The sequence below is a fragment of the Pseudorca crassidens genome, chromosome 3 (genome assembly GCF_039906515.1).
Source record: "Pseudorca crassidens isolate mPseCra1 chromosome 3, mPseCra1.hap1, whole genome shotgun sequence".
Taxonomy (NCBI): Eukaryota; Metazoa; Chordata; class Mammalia; order Artiodactyla; family Delphinidae; genus Pseudorca; species Pseudorca crassidens.
In genome coordinates, this window is record NC_090298.1 from 18,627,331 (window position 1) to 18,648,691 (window position 21,361).

The 21,361-nt window shown below is 35.6% G+C and overlaps 1 protein-coding gene across 4 annotated transcripts in view; it reads right to left on the minus strand.

The window, feature by feature from the left end:
- The window catches only part of CDH12 (cadherin 12), a 986,970-nt gene that overhangs the window by 82,513 nt on the left and 883,096 nt on the right, over positions 1-21,361 (minus strand). For all 4 annotated transcript variants that reach the window (XM_067730428.1, XM_067730429.1, XM_067730430.1 and 1 more), the window contains one exon: positions 9,261-9,380. In XM_067730428.1, the coding sequence (XP_067586529.1) occupies positions 9,261-9,380 (120 nt within the window). The remainder of the gene's footprint in view (positions 1-9,260; positions 9,381-21,361) is intronic.

Sequence of the window (21,361 nt, forward strand, 5' to 3'; positions counted from 1 at the left end):
AAGACTAGAGTTGTTTTCTGATGATTTGATGTAATTGTCATGAATACCCCTAACTGCCCTGCACTCCTCCATTTTGTGTCTGATAGGTGATCTAGCCGCCGCATCCAGCCATCCTTTTAGTTTAATGCTGCTTTTGGGAGACTGTATGTTAGAATTTAGAGAGGAAAGGGTTGTGTATGTAGTTTCAAAGGAAATCTCCTCTGATAACCATGATGTGCTTCCCCTTCCCACCACCATTTTCATTAGGAGCCACTGTCCCAGAGAAATAGCATACGGCATTTCTAGAATTTTTTTAGAGTTGAATCTGGGGAATCAGGCAGACAACAAAATTCATTGTGAGTAGAGAATCCTTAAATACTGTGGCCTATTGATAAAACCAGGGGCGGGGGGGGGGGGGGTGCGGGGAATCTCCTATTCAAAAAGTTACTCTTCTTATGGCCACTGGTTGTTTCTATACTTCCTAACATTTAAAACCAAACAAATGAAAATGGATTGCCTGGTCTTGAGCAAGGAGGAAACTTGAAAACGACTGGACTAAAGTGCTTCCATAGCAAAATGCAACCAGCCGAAGGAAATGCTACATTCTGTCACTTCAGATCTTAGATTTAGGTTCAAGTAGCCATCTCTATTTTTCAGTATTTGTATATAAAAGTACAGCAACAAACTTGTATGATAATAGTTTAAGATTAAAAAGAAAAAACATGCATTTTATAAAACAGTATAAATACTCCACAGGTACTCCACAGTAGTGATACCACAAACCTTAATTAATTTGAAATAATTATGAAATAAATCCTATTTTTTAGAAAAAAAAAAGAGTAGATATGCAAGTTTACATTGAACACTGGTATGGTCTTGTACCTGATGAACTTTCGAACATATGCAAGATAATTAGAGCAAATTAAGAATGAGAAAAATAGATTTTATTTCTGCCAATATGAATGGAAATATATGGTTGAGAGAGTTATAACCTTATATTAAGGTTATAAAACCTTATAGTACCAAAGGATGCTAATCTGCCAGGGGATATATTCTCCCTTTGCAATCACCTTGGTGTTATAGGCAAGTCCCTTAGTTTTGGTGGATCTCAGCTTATTTTGTGAAAATGGGTTAGATATGCTGATGAAAACTTTTTGAGATGAAAATAATGCAATACTATATATGAAAAATCATGAAATATTACATGTGATAATCAAGGATTTGATTTTATCCGAGTTTTTTCTTGAATTGAGTGCTGAACTGCAGGATTGAAACATGGGATAATAGATTCAGTCAACACTTGTACTAAAATATATGTTTCATTCAGGCACTGTTCCTAGGTTTAAGGGTATAATGGTTTCCATCTGCCCCTCCAATTCCACTATATATACTTTTCTAGACCTCTCTCTGCTCTCTGGTTTCTGGTTGCCCTGGGCCAATTGACAGGAGATTAGATGATAGAAGGAGAATGAGTTTGGGTTTTTCTTTCCATGGATCCCCCACTTTCCATTCCACACTCTCTCCTGCCATGGTCTCTGCCTGTGACTCTAGAACACCCTCATTCCTTCAACCCCAGTGTGGTAACTGCATCCACTTCTTATTTCTTCTCCAGATTCGGCCTGATCCCTTATGGTTTCCCTACAATCTGCTTGCACTTTAATAAAGAGTCCTTTTATTAAACTAATCTCAAATTGCCCAACTGGGTATCATCTGTTGTCATCTGGGAAAATAATTGATAGCGTCTCTGTATAAGGTTCCTTCATGGACTGTACATTTAATGGGTATGTGTTCCTGTAAAGTGGTGAGGAGGTCATAAAGAAGCTTTTAAATGATTAAGCTAATTTCAGATGGTGATTGGTGTTATGAGGAAAATGAAAGAAAGTCCTCTTGAAGGTAGTATCAGAAATGTCCCCTCTGAGGAAAGACTGCAATCCCAGAGAAGTGGAAGAGGCTGACTTAGAAAGAACCCAGGGAGGAGTATCCCAGGGACGAAAAGGAGGAGAGCACTACTTCTTCAAAGCATACAAGAATAGAACTTGGGGCTTCCCTGGTGGCGCAGTGGTTGAGAGTCCGCCTGCCTATGCAGGGGACACGGGTTCGTGCCCCAGTCCAGGAAGATCCCACATGCTGCGGAGCGGCTGGGCCCGTGAGCCATAGCCGCTGAGCCTGCACGTCCAGAGCCTGTGCTCTGCAACGGGAGAGGCCACAGCAGTGAGAGGCCCACGTACCGCAAAAAAAAAAAAAAAAAAAAGAATAGAACTTGGAGGTTGATGTGGCTGCAACATACCACTGTTGGGAGGGATGGTATAAAATAAGATCACAGAGTGGGAGAGAAGTGAGATAGTGGTTTTCAAAGATAAATAAACTCTCTGGGAAGGCATCTTGAAAATCAACAAGTAAGACTACATCAAACTAAAAAGCTTCTGCATAGCAAAAGGAATAATAGACAAAAATGAAAAGGCAACCTATGGAATGGGATAAACTATTTGCATATCAGATATCTGATAAGGAGTTAATATCCATACCATAAAGAACTCATGCAACTCAATAACAAACAAAAAAAATCTTACTTAAAAATGGGCAGAGAAACCGAATAGAAATTTTTCCAGAGAAGTCATACAAATGGCCAGTGGTTACATGAAAAGGTGCTTGATATCAATAATCGTCAGGGAAATGTACATACATCAAAATTACAATGAGATACTTATCACCTCATGATTCTTAGTATGGCTGTTATCAATAAGTCAAGAGCAAGAGATAAAAAGTGTTGGCAAGGATGTGGAGCAAAGAGAACCCCTGTGCACTGTTAGTAGGGATGTCAATTGGTACAGCCACTATGGAAAATAGTATGGAGGTTCCTTAAAAAAAAGTAAAAAATAGAGCTACCATATGATCCAGCAATTCCACTTCTGAGTATGTATCAAGAGAAAGTGAAAACAAGATCTTGAAGAGATACCTGTGCTCCATGGTCATTGCAGCATTAGTCAGCAGCCAAGATATGAAAACAACAGAAATGTCCATCAACAGATGATTGGATAAAGAAGGTGTGATATAATGGAATATAATTCAATAATTCAGACATGAGAATGAAAAAAAAATCCTGCCATTTGCAACAACATAGACGAAACTTGAGGACATTATGTTAAATGAAATAAGTCAGACAAAAAGTCTATGATATCATTTATATGTAGACTCTAAAACAGCTGAACTTATAGAAACAGAGTAGGTTGGTGGCTACCAGGGGCTGTGGGGTGGGGGAAATGGGGAGATTCTGGTCAAAAGGCACAAACTTACAGTTATAAGGTGGATAGGTTATAAGGATAGAATGTATATCATGGTGATTACAGTTAATATTACTGTATTATATACTGGAAAGTTGCTAAGAGAGTAGTTCTTAAAAGTTCTTAGCATGGAAAGGAAATGGTCATTATGTGACCTGATGGAGGTGTGGTTAACACTATGATGGTGATCATTTTGCAATATATAAGTGTATCAAATCAACAAGTTGTATACCACTTACTTACACAGCACTATATGCCAATTATATCTCAATAAAGCTTGAAAAATGCTAATTATTAATTTGAGACTATTCAGATAGATTAGGTGGATGGATGGATGGATAGATAGATAGATATAGATAGGAAGAGATAGATACAGAAAGGTAGAATGAACAATGGATGAATGGCTGCATTCTCCATTCACTGAGGATTAGAGTCCAGAGGAGACCTAGACCACTAGTCTGTTCTCTAAAGAACAGTCACAGTGGTTAGGTCTGAGCACGAAGCAGTCACAGAGCCCCTCCAATCAGAAATCCTCAGAGATTGTCCAGGTCGCTCAGATTACAGACCTCACATAATCTCCATCTTCCCACTCCCTGATCTTAACTCTCTGATCTTATCTCTTACAACTCCCTCCTTTGTTCACTAGAGCTTTGTACCCTCTCTTCCCTCTGCTGGAAATGTTCTTTCCAAGATGTAACCATAAACAGCTGCTCTACTTCCTTCATATCTGTCATCAAAGTCATCTTCATAGGACTGTATTGGTCATTCCAACTAAAATTCTATACTGAATTAGTTTCCTACTGCTTCTGTAATAGATTTTTTTAAAAGCTAGTACATTCTTAAGCTTTATTAAAAATATGGTGTTCATGACTACACAGATAAGATGTATAATTTTTTGAAAACTGTTGCCAATAATGTATTTTGAGGACAAGAAGAGTTATCAGGTTATCTTAGGTAGGAAGAAAATTTAAAGACAGTATGGTCCGACTTTGCACCATAACATGCCTTAACTATTCTTTAAGATTTAGAAGTCACTTCCCCAAAAGTTCTTTTCTCAGGAGTTTCCCTGCTCTCATGAGTCTATATCTAGTGCCCAGTAGTCACACTACGTATCATAGAGTGGTATCCTAGAAAACCCAAATGTAATCTTCTGAGGACCTGATGTCCTCCCCCGAGTAGATGAGGATCTAGTTGAGGATCGGTTTGATGCATCTTAGTATCCTGGCAGCACAGGACCTGCCAGGTCATTGGTTATAAATAAATGTGCATCAATTTACCCAAATCCGGGAAATCCATACCCAAATCCAGCACCACTGGCTTATCGCTCATTACCTGCTTTAAATCTTCCAGTAATATGAAGCTCACAATCTCATGAGGTACCTGCCCCTCTTATTTATGGACAATCATCAACATCTTTTTTTCCTAATGAAACCAAAATTCTTTCTTCCTGTAATTCATGCCATTGATAGCCCTCTGGAGCTGCAGAGAATACAGCTAGCTCCTCTTCTACATAAGAGCTCTACAACTTCCGAAAGGCATGTATCACATCCGCCTGGAGTATTTTCCTTTCAAGACCAAATAGTCTGAGTTCCATCTGCAGATGTGTGCATTCCATGGTTTCTAAAATAAGGCAAGTGGAGTTCACACAGAGTTCTCGTGAAGTGTGACAAGGCAGAATACAAGGGAACCATTGTCTGCGGTACATTTTTAGTCATGTAATTTTACTGCATATATGTAAAATATTACAAAAGTGATAATGGCACGTGTTGTTTAATCTTAATAATTGTCTATTTCCTATTTCACTCTTGAAGAAAAAAAGAGCTTCTGTCTTTATCTCACCAGCACTGTCTCTAAATCCTGTAAGACTTTTCTCTGAATTAAAGTCAAAGGCATGCTCAGGCCATAAAACATTGTAAATATGTACATAGTAGTTTATATAAAGAATTAGCCCAAAATATAAAGTCTGACCCATGCTTTAATTTCACTATGGGGCTTTAAAACACTAACACTTTTTTTTTTTTTTAAAGACTGAAAAGAATAAATATCAGTCGGGGGGGTGATGTTCTATTTGGGAAGTACGCTTGAAGATAATCATCTCTAATCAAAAGGTGATAATTGAACTAAAAATCTTGAGAAAGTGTCCGTTCTCTCAGCACTTCATCAGATTTCCCAAACAGAAGCTAGGACAGAATCATAGAGCGTGAAGTATCAGGATAGTGGATAAAAGAAAAAAAGAAAGTAACTCATGCATGAAATCCCATTCTCATTCAATTGTTTCCATCTGAATCCTTAAAATGCACATGTAAATACATAACATAAAGACTTATAAATATGCACTTTTGACAGTGCACATAAACAAAAAGGCACTGATGAAAAAGTTCTGGAGATGGGTGGTGGTGATGGTTACACAATGTGAATGTATATAATGTCCCTGAATAGTACATTTAAAATGGTTAAAATAGCAAAATATATATTTTACCATGACAGAGCCATTTAAAGCTTATAGATTTTTTTAAAATGTTGAGATAAAATAGTATTATCAATATAATGCTTTCTCAGGTGGAGCTCAGATTATTTAGAAAAATCAACATATCATCACCACATGATACACCAAATAGCAATATCTAGTTATCCAACTCAGACTAGATTTTGAAATCGTTTAGGGAAAAATTCAAATACTTTAAAAGAATTTTAAATGTAAATTAAGTCATGAGATCAGTCAAGTTTATAATAAACTCAAGTTTATAATAATGTTTGTTTTCCTAAATGAAATAATTCTATTATCAATGCTCTGGAAATATTTAGCATCTCAATTTCATGCATCAAATAAAATACTACAATACCTCTTTAACATTTTATAGATTATAAGTGTTTTTCTAATGTATCATAAATATTAAGTGTAAAATATATATAATAATATAATATGCCAATATGACAAATATTTTAGTGTTTTATAAACATTAAGTATAATAAGGATCAATGTTATTTAATGTTTTATAAATGTATCTACATTTCTGTTTTTTTAAAATATTTAATAATCATTGAGGCATATACATGAATGCATGCAAATTTTAAGTTACAGTAAACATTCTCTTAGGTAAGCCAAATAATTGCCAAATTAGCCAATTTTAAACTCAATTCGGGGCTTATTTCATAGAATGTATCAATTTATATTATTTATAAATAAACCTGCCATATTTATACCTTGGATAGAGGTGCTAGGAATGCTTGTCAAACAGCAATGTCAATGAAAACCTTTAAAAAAATGTTCTCATTCCAAACGAATACTAAATAGTTATATTTATCTCTTCATAAATACTTAGTCACCAGAAGTTTTGATAAGACTCTTCCTTTAGAAATTATTTTAAACTGGTTTCTACACTCAAATGTGGAAAATTTTAGGTAATATTAGTTTTTCATGCATTTTATTTAATAACGGCAAAAGGAATCATAAAAGGAAGCTATATGGGGGCTATTTCTGAGAAATTGCAATTATCCTTGAGTTTTGATTTATTCTTACCTACCACAAGGTGATAAATTTGACAAAAAGTCTTCTTAATGGTTTCTGTGCATGAAGAACTAGTTATCATTCTATTAATGAAGTGCCTCACCATCAACTCTTTTCCTGTCTAGTGGTCTGGGGCATTGTTAGTATCAAGACTTCTGTCTCCAGTGAAAATCAATGCTTCAAAAAATCTATTCCATAGTTCATGCCAGAATTGTTTCACCTTCAGTTCTAAATAATAAGCATGATATAAAAATATAAATACACAATTAGAAAAGGCATATTATGAATATATATACTCTTCTGTAAAATGATACTTTCTGAAGGCATTAGAATTTATCTAAAGTTGATATTGAACAAGTAAAGTCAATGGGAGGGCAAGTAAGCCCTTCATGTAATTGTTGTCTGTCCAGTATTAATTTGACCAAAGCAATTATATTCTGTACCCATGCTTTACGCTTCGATTCACCTTTGTGTGATTTTTATCTTGCTTTTTTAGTTAGGTATGGTCTCCGTCTATAGTTATTTTTCCAATATTAAATCTTTGATCCTGCTTCTGCCACATTTATTCTGAGTATATAAACTCATCTACTCTATATAATTAATCACTGAAACTCAGTAAGCGTACCCTAATACTAAAAACCTCCCTCCTCACCAATCTCTAGACACCTTCCTTTCTTTTTCTCCCATCCTTTCTGTCTGTGAGAAGTGCTTCTCAGAGGCTGAAGTGATCTAGGAGACAGATATTGTCCTTACTTCTACTTCTGTTAGATTCCCAGTTATGGTAAAATTGGAAAATGTAACTGTATAAGAAAAAATAACCCATAATGTTCCCATTTGATAAAAGGATGTATAGTATCTTAGATAATCTCATTATTTGTCTATACAGTTGGCCTATTGCACAAACCTTCCTAATTCCTCTGGAGTTTTGTACCATCATAAACTTCATTGAAAACTTCCCCAGACTTTCTTATCAACAATTTTCCCTTTTTTCCACAAATATATGATTTTCCCAAAGCTAAACAACAATAGCCACCACAAAACTTCCTCAATACCTATATTGCCAAACATTTTCTTCTCCTGTCTTCACTGCCTACTTCTGGAAAATAACTTACATTTTAGGGGTAATCTCCCCATTACACACTCACTCTTAACATTTGACCCCGTGGCTTTTGATCTCTGATCCTACTTCCAAACCAAAAGAGCTTCTTTGTCCTGAACCTTTCTGTATTTTCTTCAGCACTGAAGTTCCCTTCTTAAAGGACTAATGTTGTCCTTACTACAATCTATTCCTTTTCAAGTTTACAAAAGGGAGCAGCTCCCAGCCTTGTTCCGTTCATTTTTGATGGTTTCTGGCCCCCTGTTGCCTTGATGTAAAGGGTGAGAAGTGAGAACAGACAGAATGGCAGGTTTAGTTGACAGAAAATTTGCTGGTTCTTTATTTTCACTTAATTGACCTTATGTTTCCAAGCAACATCCATCCATGGTTAATTATTAACTAACCTATATCTAATTGGTATTCCAGTTCCCACACACTTCTGAGGAAGTATAAATTTTGAAATGTTTAATCCATTTGCATGTATAGTGTCGGAAACGAATACCCTTCAAATCAATGTAGCTCTTTAAAGATCTATTTACAAATTTTAAAAGTAACTTATTAGTCCAGTATGTTAACAGTTTATTCCATTACTTTAAACCGATGTGATAAACAGTATTGAATTTAATATGCAACATGTTATGTATTATATAAGAGTTGATAAAACAACTGTCGTTATGGAGTTTCTGCTTTAACTGTGACACTGAGCTTTGATAACTGGTCAGCATGACTGCAGCTCCTTAAAAACTATCTTCACTCAAAAACAGATTCTCTAGAAACAGGGGGATCTCGTTTCATTTTAAAGGGAATAGAAAATCGTCCTGCATGTTTTCCTGCCCTTTCTATACTTTCCATAGATTCCATAGATTTGAAAACTGGAATTTCAATGGTTTGACTTAAAAACGAGACTGGCTTCAAAATCATAGACCAGAAGAATTAATGATCTTGGGGTTTCAAGTTTGTCAGCCCTCTTCTTTCCCCTACTAGAAGCATAAGTTTATATTTTTCCAAAGTCACCATCCATAACCCCATCTATAAAGATAGCAATAGAAACTCCATAATCTTGGGTTGATTAGGCCCAAAATGGAATATAATTGAAACCAACCAAGAAAAACTGAAATAAAAAGCTATTTTAGCTAGAAGAAACAAAAAAAAAACAAATATTCCTAGACTTTGGAAAATTTAAATCATACAAAGAATTCCTAACTAACAAATTTGGACTTGGCATATATGTGTAAAAAGGTTTATATTTATACCAAGTTCAATCTGAAAGAAATAGCTCTGCAGCAGCAAGGTAAGATCCTATCTTCCTTTGCTAGATGGGGAGCGCATTGAATCTTTATTGCAGTGTTAGAATGGGAAAGGGAGGTGATAATGTTGTCTCTAATAAAAAATTTACCTGTCTTGGGATCAATAGAGAAATAAGGCTGTCCCTGAAGAATGCTGTAAACGACTCTGGCACTGTTTCCATAGGTTGGGTCATCTGCGTCCGTGGCCTTGACCTGGAGCACATAAGCACCTGGAAAATAAGACCATATGATTCTAGCATCTTTGTTTTATAGAGCTCAAGGTCATGTCTTTTATCTTCTGGACTCCATTTTCCTTTGGAATATGGCATTCCTTAATTCAGTGAGTATATGAAGTCACCGAGAATAACTGAACTATTATAACCAAAATGTTGAGCAACAATATTAGCTGTTATACAAGTGATACCTCTTTTAAATATCTATTTTTAAAGCTGTGTCCATTTCCAGTAGCTAGGTCATTGACCTGAAAGTCATCACAATAGATTTATTGATTTGTACACCAAAGAAAACATGACACCGCTTGCATTAGCTCATCTGCTTACTGTAGATGCTTTAATTGCATGATTAGGATATCAATAGAAGAGCTAAAAGGTTTAAAGGCTTACTGAACTTTAGAAGGTGTAAGTAATTTGCAATTGCAGCTTAAAAATCAACAATTACGTACTCATTTAGGAAGCCTTTAATTAGGACAGAATATTTGAGAAAATGAGGAACCGAAAATAATTGCAATTCTAGCTAGAGAAGCACCTTTATGCCTCAAGACTGAATTATTCTGTGTTCACTGACATAGGAAAACTTTAAAGACAATCCAAATTATCTGTAGCTTTTCTCATCTCTTGACACTTGGCCATATTATTTATGTACTAAGAGAAGTTGACGGGAGATTTTTTTTTTTTTTTTTTTTTTTTTTTTTTGCGGTACGCGGGCGTCTCACTGTTGTGGCCTCTCCCGTTGCGGAGCACAGGCTCCGGACGCGCAGGCTCAGCGGCCATGGCTCACCGGCCTAGCCGCTCCGCGGTACGTGGGATCCTCCCGGACCGGGGCACGAACCCGTGTCCCCTGCATCGGCAGGCGGCCTCTCAACCACTACGCCACCAGGGAAGCCCAACGGGAGATTTTTTTCAGCAGTTTTGTCTTACATATTCATAGTCATAGTTAAGTCTTCCTCTAAGAACTTTTTAAATGAGTATCTCTTCTTAATGTCCATTCAGTGTTACTATTCTGAATTGAGAACAAAGTAGAATCAAAATTATCAAACTCAGTATAAATAAAATAATATGCTGCTGATGAAGGAAGGAAATGCCTACTGAGCATAAAGGGAGTGAAATGTGCATCCAAAGTTACACAGTGGACAGAACACTCTTCATCGCTTGGAGGCATTCAATGTAACTGTCAGTTTGGGGAATGCAAGATTGCTCCATTTACTCACTCAGGCTTTTTTCTTAAGACAGTGCCAACCAGGAACAAACTTAATCTTAAAGGTTTGCTCTGAAAGCTAAGAGAATGAACCATCTCTTTACCTCTACTTTTTTGTTACATGAAGTGTTAGAATGCTGAAAAAGTAAGAAATCATAACTTTCAGTAGACATTCAATGCCAAATGCTTTATCTTAAGATGTTTTGGTGAATCCTAGTTATATCAACAGATAAAGCATATGTTTTATTACAACAGTCTTTCCCAGGAGAAGACACTACTAGAAGGAAAGTAGGGAAACTTTTTTTTTTTTTTTGGCCTCACGGCTTGCGAGATCTTAGTTTCCTGACCAAGGACTGAACCTATGTCCCCTGCAGTGGATACTCAGAGCCTTAACCACTGAGCTACCAGGGAATTCCCGAAAGTAGGCAAACATTTCTAGCTGTGAAGAATGATAACTGATATTATTCAACATCATCCATCATCAACATTTTCATCATCATCAACAGCAATATTTGCAGCATCTCTAATAATTATTGGACAAAAAAGCATTGGTAGGCATTGGGGATCTATATTAAGGATTTATCAAATGTATGTCCTCCTTAATGATGTAAGAATGAACAGTTGCAAGAGTCAATTCCCCTCTTCCCTCCTCTCTTCTAGGTAATGATTTTTCCCCCCAGAAAAATCACTTACCTAGAACTTCATTATCACTTCATCACACATGTGTTATACAGGTAAAGTCTACAAATATTGAATAATGCCCAATTCTAGGTATAAATATTGCAGTTGAAAAGCAGTGGGTTGTTTTACTCTGAGGATATATTTGAAGAAAAAAGTATTATATCTTCTAGAAAGTATGTAGTAACAAATTTAATAAACTTTTATCTAATGGTCACCATATGCTCAATGCAGAATACATTTTTGCTAAGTATATAGAAAAAATATTTTCCAAATGTATATTAAATTCTTTATGTTAATAATTTTAAGCTCAAATGTTAAAGGAGTGAATTAAGAAGTATTCCCATAAGTTATAGAAACAGCAAATATGCATCCTTCAATTCCACTTTTGTCCAACTCAAAAGGATCACGGGATAGCAAGAATAATGACACTTGTTTCATCCATAGTTATATCCATGATATTAAAAAATTGTATACACTAAGTTACAGTGGCGAATAACTCTAGTTTAGTGAAAAAGCAGTTTCTGATGTAAGTTATTTAAGAGTTTTTGAGCTACCTCTATATGAGTTTATAAGAACACAATTAAACAGCATTATATCAGCTTGTTTTGTTTACTGGTCCACAGCTTTCATCAAACTAATGCAAAAGAGAGACTTCATACTCCCTTCATTAAGAAGATGCAACTAATTGTCTGGAGCACATACATCTCCAAAGACTACCTTGGTCAGTGCTTGTGTAGCACACCAGTTCCTGACACTATTAAACACTAAATACCCAAGAGGTAGGAGTGGGAGGTTGTGGTTAGGGCATGTTTGATATGAAACAAGGAAATAATACAGTCAGTGAAATCCATAGAAACTGGAGTAGTCTTCTTCTCTGTAGCCATCATCCTGGAGTTTATTCTATCACTGAAACACAGGATGACAATGTAACCACTCTAAATGTTGAAGTTCAGAGAGTTTTAATTCTCTCTCCTCCCTAAGTTCTATTCCATGCACATGATGTGGGTTCTGGAGCCTAGAGAAAGTAAGCCAGCTTTCTTTCATAATGCAACTACACATGGCCTACTTCTGTTTGCTCATGCAAGATGTGATATACTTTATTTGATTTCATTAAGATTAATATTCTCAAGGAGGATGAATTTTAGAAATAATGACACAATGTCTGCATTTCACAATGAAAGAATTGAAGCCCAATGATGTTAAAATCATTCTTATTGACACTGAAAGTCATTCTCATACAAAATAGTAGACAGGTGGTAATAGAACTGAGCCCAACTATCTCATGATTTCAGCTAAAGTAGGCATTGATCTGTTGATTCATTCATTCTTCCTTCAGTCAAGAAATGTTCAGTGGTCCACACCATGCACCAGGTACTATTCTCAACATACAATAAAAAATAATACGCTACTTAATTATTTTCTGTCAAACACTACTTCCAGCATGACAGGTTTATATTCTATGTATTTTTTTTGCATTTAGGGTATTAAATAAACAAATTTACTAGAAATACATTGAAAACATAATTGGATTCTGTTGAATTTATGACCTCTTCATTTTTTAAAACTTCTCAGATGTATAAGGACATTCTATAAATTGAATATGTCCTTTGCTTTTTGTCTTTGCCCTGCCACTGTCTCAACTGGTTTGAATCGTCACTCTCACAACTGCAAGGCTCCAGAGCATTCTAATTGCTTCCTCTTCCAGCTCCTTTTACACAGGAGCATCAGAGTAATTTTCCTATAACATGAGATTGATTAAGTTACTCTCATTCATTTAAAAAAATGTTAGAATTAAAAAAGAAAAAAAAACTTCCAATGGATTTTTATTCCTAATGAAAGAACATTATCTAAACTCACTGACATGCTATGACTAGCATGACATGAATGGGTTTCGATATCCCTCCCAGATTAATTTCCAGCTGTGCTGCCAGGGACCCCAGGCAGTCACTGTACATACTTATTTACTGTTTATTTGAGGCTCTTTCACACCTCTGTGCTCTTGCCCAGGTGATCCTGCTGCCTGAAGGACGTTGACTTCCACCATCTGGAGAAACCCGACTCACTCCTGATGTCCCAGTTCTACTGTCACCTCTGTGAGTCCTTGTTTTTCTGCTCCCAAGCACAGATAGTTTGTCCACTCCTGTGTACTCCCAATAGCCTTAGTACATTTTGATTTTTTAAACTCTGCGCATCATTTGTTCTTCTCATGGAATACAGAGTCTTTTACATCAGAAACCCTTCCATATTCATTCTTTGTACATCTAATGTCTGTCATGAATTACATCCCAAATAAATGTTTATTGGTGAATCCTTGTAATACTCCTAAATACACACAAAAGACACAAATGCAATACACAATACTTGAAATGGGCAACCTGGAACCTAGTTATGGCCTTTAGAGTTTTTTTAACACTAAATTGAGAGCTTAACTTGTCTTGAATTTGTAATGCACATCTCTGTTCTCATTTAAGAAAGCAGAACCCGAAATGAGTGACATTACATTTAAAAAATCACATAAACAAGATTTAGCCACAAGTTGGAACACAAATCTGATGAAAGTCAATATACATTTATTTGCTGAATTATGTTAACCCTTCTCGGGATTGATGCATAAACAGGAAAAGAAATAAAAATATAATGCAACATATTTTCTCTTTGCTTCTGCCTTATGTATACACTGCATTATAATCAAGAAATAATACAGAGTTAAAAAGGTATAGAATTATAAATATAATACACTTTCTTTCCAAATAAGATTGGAAAATAAATGTACATTTTATCCCATAAAGAAGACATTAAGCAGCAGAGAACTGTAAAGCAGAGAGGGTTTCAGAAATGAGTCAGATAGAGGGAAGAAATTGAGGGCGTGTGCACACATATGACATACTTTACAGGCCTAGGTTACTATAAGACATTGAAACTATAACTATAGTAGACTTTACACAGTAAAATTAAACATACATGCACAGCAGGTGAGCTTACTCTTTAAGGGAACTGAGTCTTTATCAATTTTACATTAGATTTCACTGCACTGCTTATGAACACTTGTCTCTTAGCTTCCTTCTGTTGATTCTCTCTATATTTGTAAAGTTGTAAATGGCTCCTCTGTCCTCTTTATCTTCAACCAGGGCTGCATATAAGACATTTACAAGGATTATTAAGGATACCAATTCCTGGGCCCTCATCAGAAAGTCTAATTTAATTATTCTTGGGTGGACCAGGTATCAGAAACACTTAAAAATCTCTGCAGATAAGTCTGACGAGTAGCCATCATTGAGAAGTCCAGTCCTACACACCTTCCCTAGGAGATTCCTTCAATTAGGAGAGGCTACATTGCTTGCCATCGTGTTTACCATCTTTGCCTCTGGAACCTTAATACCTAGGTTTGAATCCTAGATCAACCACTAGCAAACTGTGAGACCTCAAGCAAATTACTTAACATCTCTGTTTTAGTTTCCTCATACCAAAAAAAAAAAAAAAAAGAAAAAAGATTACTCGTTTTATAGAAGTATTTAATCAGCTAATATTTATAAAGAAATTATAATAGTTTCCCACACAATATGTGCTATTTGAGTATATGTAACATAAAATAAATACATATATACTCACTTTTTGTTCTCCTGCATCACACAAAGGGTGACAACTCCCAAACATATACACTAGTATGATTCCTGTCTTTAAGTCCCATACCTTAATATTTGAATATTATTTGAATATTGAATACTAATCTGGATTTTATCTCCTGTATGTTAGAAAAATGTGATTTTGAGATGTGTGTTTAAAATATATTAAAATGTAAACAAGTGGACTCTGACGATATTGGGTCACTTTATTAGAGACACAAGAATGAAGAGTTTGCATACTTATTAAACCTGCCTGAAGTAATCAGAAATTTTAAGGATCAAAAAAGACATATGCCAAAAAAATCCTCCAGGACAGAAGTTATGCTCCCTTGACCTGTACTTCTAGGATCAGAGCAGGCAATTTTGTTTCCTCTGCCACCAACTCTGACTCTGCTCAGCCTGGCCTCAGAGTATCCCCTGGCACATGTAATGCTGTGACATCAACTTGTGATTTGTTATTCAGTCCAATGATCCAGAAGCACTCTAAGGTTATAAAACTTTCTTCCCAGATATGTTCTAAATATTTTAGATTATACATATTTACACCTTGTGATTCAAATGTACTTTGATGGATAAGTGAATCCATTTTAATGAGCACTTTATCTCTCTGTTGTGTGCCAAGAATTCTATACCACGAACACCAATACAAACCCTAATGTCTGCTCCCAGCAACACATAACTGAACTCTGACTTCTAGTGATGGTACAATGTTGTCTCCTTTGTACTTAATGTAATTTAGAAATTATTTTCACAGAAGTTGTCATTGGGAAATTCCATAGAAATCATGAAAAAATGTATGAGCTTGGAATTCATTCACTCAATGGCTCTCAGCTATAATTCAGTAAGGTTTGTATTTTTGCTGTGTAGCTTTATATTCTTAAAAGATAAAGAAATTACTTCTGATTCAAATGCATTTAGCCAAGGTACTAAGGACCAGTTAATTAGAATTTATTTAAAACACACCTAACACACCTGAAATTATTTGTTTTTATTTGATTGGATGATTCTGCCATGTTAAGGGTAAGAGAGATCTATGTATATATGCATATATGTATGTATGTATCTACTCTATTATCTGTATCTATCTTCCTAACCACTTATCACTTTATCTAGTTTTAGTAAAAGGAAAAATGCAAACTGTGTATGTATGTATGTATATACGTATATGTGTGTACGTGTGTGTATACACCAGAAGTCAGAAGTATTGAAACCTAGAACCAGTTCTGCGATTAAATAGATAAATGATCCTTTGCAAATTATTTCACTTCTGTAAGGATAGTACTGTAATTGTAGTGGATAATGTAGTAATCTCCCAGAAAAAATTAATCCCACCTAATGGTAGGAACTGTTCATATACATATTCATATATCACTCTCTCCCTCACACTTCAGTATACCTTACAAGGAACTTGACTTCCATGGATGCATTTGGCTCAAGTCTAAACTAACAAACATGAACCTTTTTTTCTGGCTAATAATGATTGGTTCAGGAATGTAAATATAACCCATTTCAAGCCAATAAAACCAGAGGAGATATTTGATAGGACCTTCTAGGAAATGCTCTCTTTTTCTTTTTCTCTGCACTCTAGTGCACAAACGTCTGGCTGTAGTTATTTCAACATTTGGGGGAAACATGACTGGAGACAGACACACACAAGAGGCCACACACACTTGGGAATTCCAGGAAAGGTGATGGGGAGTCTTGACCCAACCTGCCTGAAGCTCAACCTATAAGCATTTTGATGATTCGAGACCATACATCCCTTTTTGTATGAGATCGTATACTTGGCGATGGATTGGGGTTTTCTATTACTTCCGAATTAACAAAATTTTGGCAAGTCACTTAAACACTCTAAGCCTCTGTTGTTTCAAATTAAAAATGGGAGTACAAGTAGTAGGGTTCTCGTAGAACTCGTTCATGAGTTAATGCATGTAAATTGCTTTGCATAGTAAATGGCACATAGGGCACCGACATCAAAATGGTTGTTAAAATTCTTCAACTTTATGATGATGGGCTACGATTTCCTTGTTTCCTTCTAATTCCAGTAACTTTTTCTGCAAATTGAAACAGAAACCAATCTTACCTCTTTTTTAAAATAACTTTTCCGTTATTGCAGGTTAGTCTTTTGGTTACAGGGCTTTGAACGTATCACGGCTCTGTCCAAATCCTTCGGTGGTATGTTATGAATCACTACACACAGTCTGAACTCTTTTAAAACCGTTCATAGTCTGATATCCATCTGTTTTTTTCATTCTAAACCTCAGCTCCTCAGTTTCTCCAAATCTCCCTTCCAGGAAATATGTTTTATCCACTGTTCCACAAAAATTAGAGCTCTGTCAATTCATTTTTGGGTAAGAACTCTGAGCTTCTCAACCAAGAATTGGAAACATATTTGAATTCCGTAAAGAGTTTGCAAAGTGTACATTAAACAATATATGTAAATCACCCCCTTCTGGTTTCTTCCACTATTGCCTGCTTCCCAGCCACTTCTCATAATCCAGTCTACCACTGGGTGTACTACAGACAAACTCATTCATTGTTTCACTTCCACAGAATACTTCCACTGGCTCCTTCCCTTAGTTGAAATCTTGTTTTCTCCTGAGCCTAGTACTGTCTATTAGCACATTTTAGGCCCACAATTGCCTTCCTTCAGCTTTTCAGTACTGCTTCTGATTAACTGATCTTTTCTACCACCAGTGAAAGAGGCTCCTCATGTCTACTTGTCTTCTTCAGGGGCATTTAAATTGGTTGATGCAAATCTCTTTCTTCAGGTTGCTTCCAACTGTGGTTGGCTTCCTCAGCATCATTTATTCTTGGCTCTCTTCTTTCTTCCTTGATCACCATTTCTCAGTCTTCTTTACACACCCTTTTCCTCTCCCTGCTCTTTAAAGGTTCATGCACCCCAAGTTTTGTCTCTCATCCTATATGCCTAACTCTACAGTATCACTCATATTTGCCTCTAGGTACTAGTGACTGAACCATCATTTATATTTTCCAGTTGCTTAAATAACAAAACTACCAGTTAACTTGACCAAGATACATCCAATTTCTTGCTTACATTCTAAACTTATTTTTAAATCACTTACTGTTTACATCCATTCCAGTCCCCTTTATTGACTAAACATTGCTAAAATGTGTTTGTACTCTTCATTCTGTCACTACTTTTCATCAAAATTTTACTGTTTCTTACCTGGATTATGACTTTAAGATATTAATAATCTCCCCTTTACCTCTTATAACCACCTACCATTCACCTGTGTAGTTAAAGCCACATTCATCTTTCAGAAATGCAAATTTGATTTTGTCCTCAGCATTATTTCTAATGCCCTTTGTGAATCTGCCTTTGCCTACATTTCCAGGTTTATCTCTTATGAAACTTTCTGTCTACTTTATGCTGCCTCAGTACAATATTATTTCCCTAAGACATAGTGCTACTTCACATCCTGCTCTTTATAGATTGGGTTGTGTATATCAGAAAGGTCTCGTTTCACCCCGGTGAACTTCAGCCCAAATTAAAAATTGACCTCAATAACTCCTCTTCCAGAAGCTCATTTCCATATGCTTACAGAGTGTCATGCCACGTCTCTCATGCTTCCACTAGGCAGCAATCGCTCCATATAGAGTGAAGACTGCATACTGTTCTTTTTTAATTCCAGTACCTACTATGGAGCTTGGTGCCTAATAGGTTCTTAATAAATTTCTCTTGAATAAGCTAATAAAAAATAAATGATTTTGGCTTAGAAAATATTTTTGATCAGCCCATGTTAGAAGTTTCCAGTGAAGCCTTTATTACATCTCTTGACTTGGGTCAAAAACTCAATGTCCCCTGGTCTTAACCTTTATGGCAGTGATGCTGTTTTGCTGTCTGTTACAGAAATCAAAGGAGGAGCTTCAAATCAAAAGTGACTTTAGAACACAAAGTGGCAAAAAAATACAAGAAATCAATTACTAGCATGTTAGTGATGTCGACATATCAAGCCCTGCTAAATCTATTGAAGAGTGTATGATTCTACTCCCAGTTTTAAGGAAGGGAATAAACTTTTGTAAAAACAAGGACTGTACTGAGTTCATATCTATGGAAAATTCATTACAATAAAGTCCAGAACTAGTTCTATCAGTTCCCATTACCTGGAATCCAGTGATCTTGATTATTGATTATTTCACAAACTCAAAAGATAGGATGATGCCACATGACTGCAATATTTAAAAGTGCTCAAAGATAAACATGTATACTGATAGAAAGCATGTTCAGCTATAAAGTAGCAGTAATTTTAGCCATTATTGATTAACTAATCTTAGCTAATAGAGAAAGATGTGTTATTTGTGTATAAGTACTGTGATTTAATATTTAGATTTTGTTCCTTTTGTGTTGCTGTGGTTAAATGTTGCAGTGATTTAGGCTGACGTTTAGTTTTAGCAATTTTTAAAGAAATAAAAGACTTAAACACTTACAATACAGTACAGTTGACCCTTGAACAACACAACTTTGAACTGCTTGGGTCTACTTATATGCAAATTTTTTCAATGGTGAATATTACACTACTACATGATCCATGGTTGGTTGAACCCAGGGATGTAGAACTGTGGATAAGGAGGAACCATGGATACAAAGAGCCAACTATAAATTAGACCCAGATTTTCAACTGCATGTAGGGTAGAATCCCCTAGCCCCTGTGTTGTTCAATTGTCATCTGTACTTGTTCATTGTAATCCAACTCATCAGGGTAGAAATGTACTGCAGCTAAACAAAATTCAAACGTTACTAGATTTCATATGTCTTCTAATCCAAATTCTCTCAACTGATGTGCAAATGACAATGGAAAAGACAAATAATCTGGTCTCAGTTTATTCATCTATAAAATGGGAGATTTGGAATAGATGTCTTTAGATTCCAGGATATAAACACATGTTGTAATTCTAGACAAAAGACCCTGATTAAATTGATAGTTAATAAGATTAAACTTTGATTGATTTATCAATTTTATTTCACTTCACGTAAGTTTTTATCAAATTGTCACTTCATATAAGTTTCTCTCCTGAGAATGGAACCTATGATTTGAATTTGAAAAAGTTATAGATATCTTTCTCATGGTAATGTATGTTTTCATTTAGAAAAAAACTTTAAAAGTTGGATGTGAGTTTTAAAACTCATCAAAAAAGAAAAATAACATATGTATTATCATGACTTTATAGGGCAGTGATCTTTTTATTAACCCCTTTGAACTTTTCAGAGTAACACATAAAAAGAAAGGTAAAAAACTTTATATCACTAAACTATAATTTTAATGCATACTGTATGGAACATTGAACTTATTACCTGCACAATATATGCTAACAGGGAAACATTCCTGTTACTTAAATTGGTAAAATTTGATGCTACTTTAAAATACATGCTTGATGACAAAAATATGTCATAAATTAACTATGCCATTATTTCCAAATAAAAGCTATATCTCAATCCACTTATAATTCTATTATTTATCATGACGTTTTTTCCATCTTGCTAAAATTATTCCTTTCCCATATTTTGGTGAATATATTACTATATGGAGTTTTCATATACAGTATTTTTTTAAAAACTTTCAAGTTGTAAGCCAGCCATAAAATATAGTGCAGATTAAAAGACAAAAAGAGATTAAAAGCCTAAAAGAAAGTGAGTTATAGCTAGATGGGATTATTCATGAATTTATTTTATGACCCAGTTGAGGAGACAGAAAAGAGACCAAATGAAAAGTGGACAGACAGCAGGGGATGATGCTCCAGAAGCACAAGAATATTCAGAATATTACAGTCATGAATTCGACTCATTTGATTTAAAAGGTAGATTGAAAACTTGGTGAAGGGCAATTTTGCTGGGTACAATTACGAATTATGGGTTTGTGGTATTAAAAAAGAAGCTGTGAGAAGATAAATTTCAAGAAAGGGTTTGATGCCCTTGTTTGTAAAGATTTAGCAGCTGGATGGAAGTTCATTTGCAAACCAGTCCTTAATGCATGCTGGGGCTGAGATTCAGTTCCAAGTTCTCCTCTTACTTCTTTAGAGCACTGAACCTAGGGCCACATTCAGCAGAAGGTTTCATGTCTTTGAAGTTTTGGATAGCAGTTAGGTCCATTCTCTAAATACCCCGTTGAGGAGTTACATGTCCAAGAAAATTATACGTCCTGCTGCTGTGGTCTCCCTTGTTGTCTTGTCTGTAGATTCTCACAGTTTCTTTCCACTAGAGTCAGGCCCAGGAGCGTGGCTTTCTTTTAGTCTGTGACTTTAGGGAACAAAGCTAGGGCTTGTCTGTTGATTAGGATCATTCTCCAGTTGGGTTGCTCTACATATATTGCTTTCTGTCTTATTTTTTCTCTTTTGTCCTGATATTTTCTGATCCACAGGCATCCACTTCCTGTGAGTCCAAGTATTAGAATGCAGGGTCCTACTAAACCCCATTTTTAGGATTTTCCATCTGAAAGAGAAAGCTTCAGCAT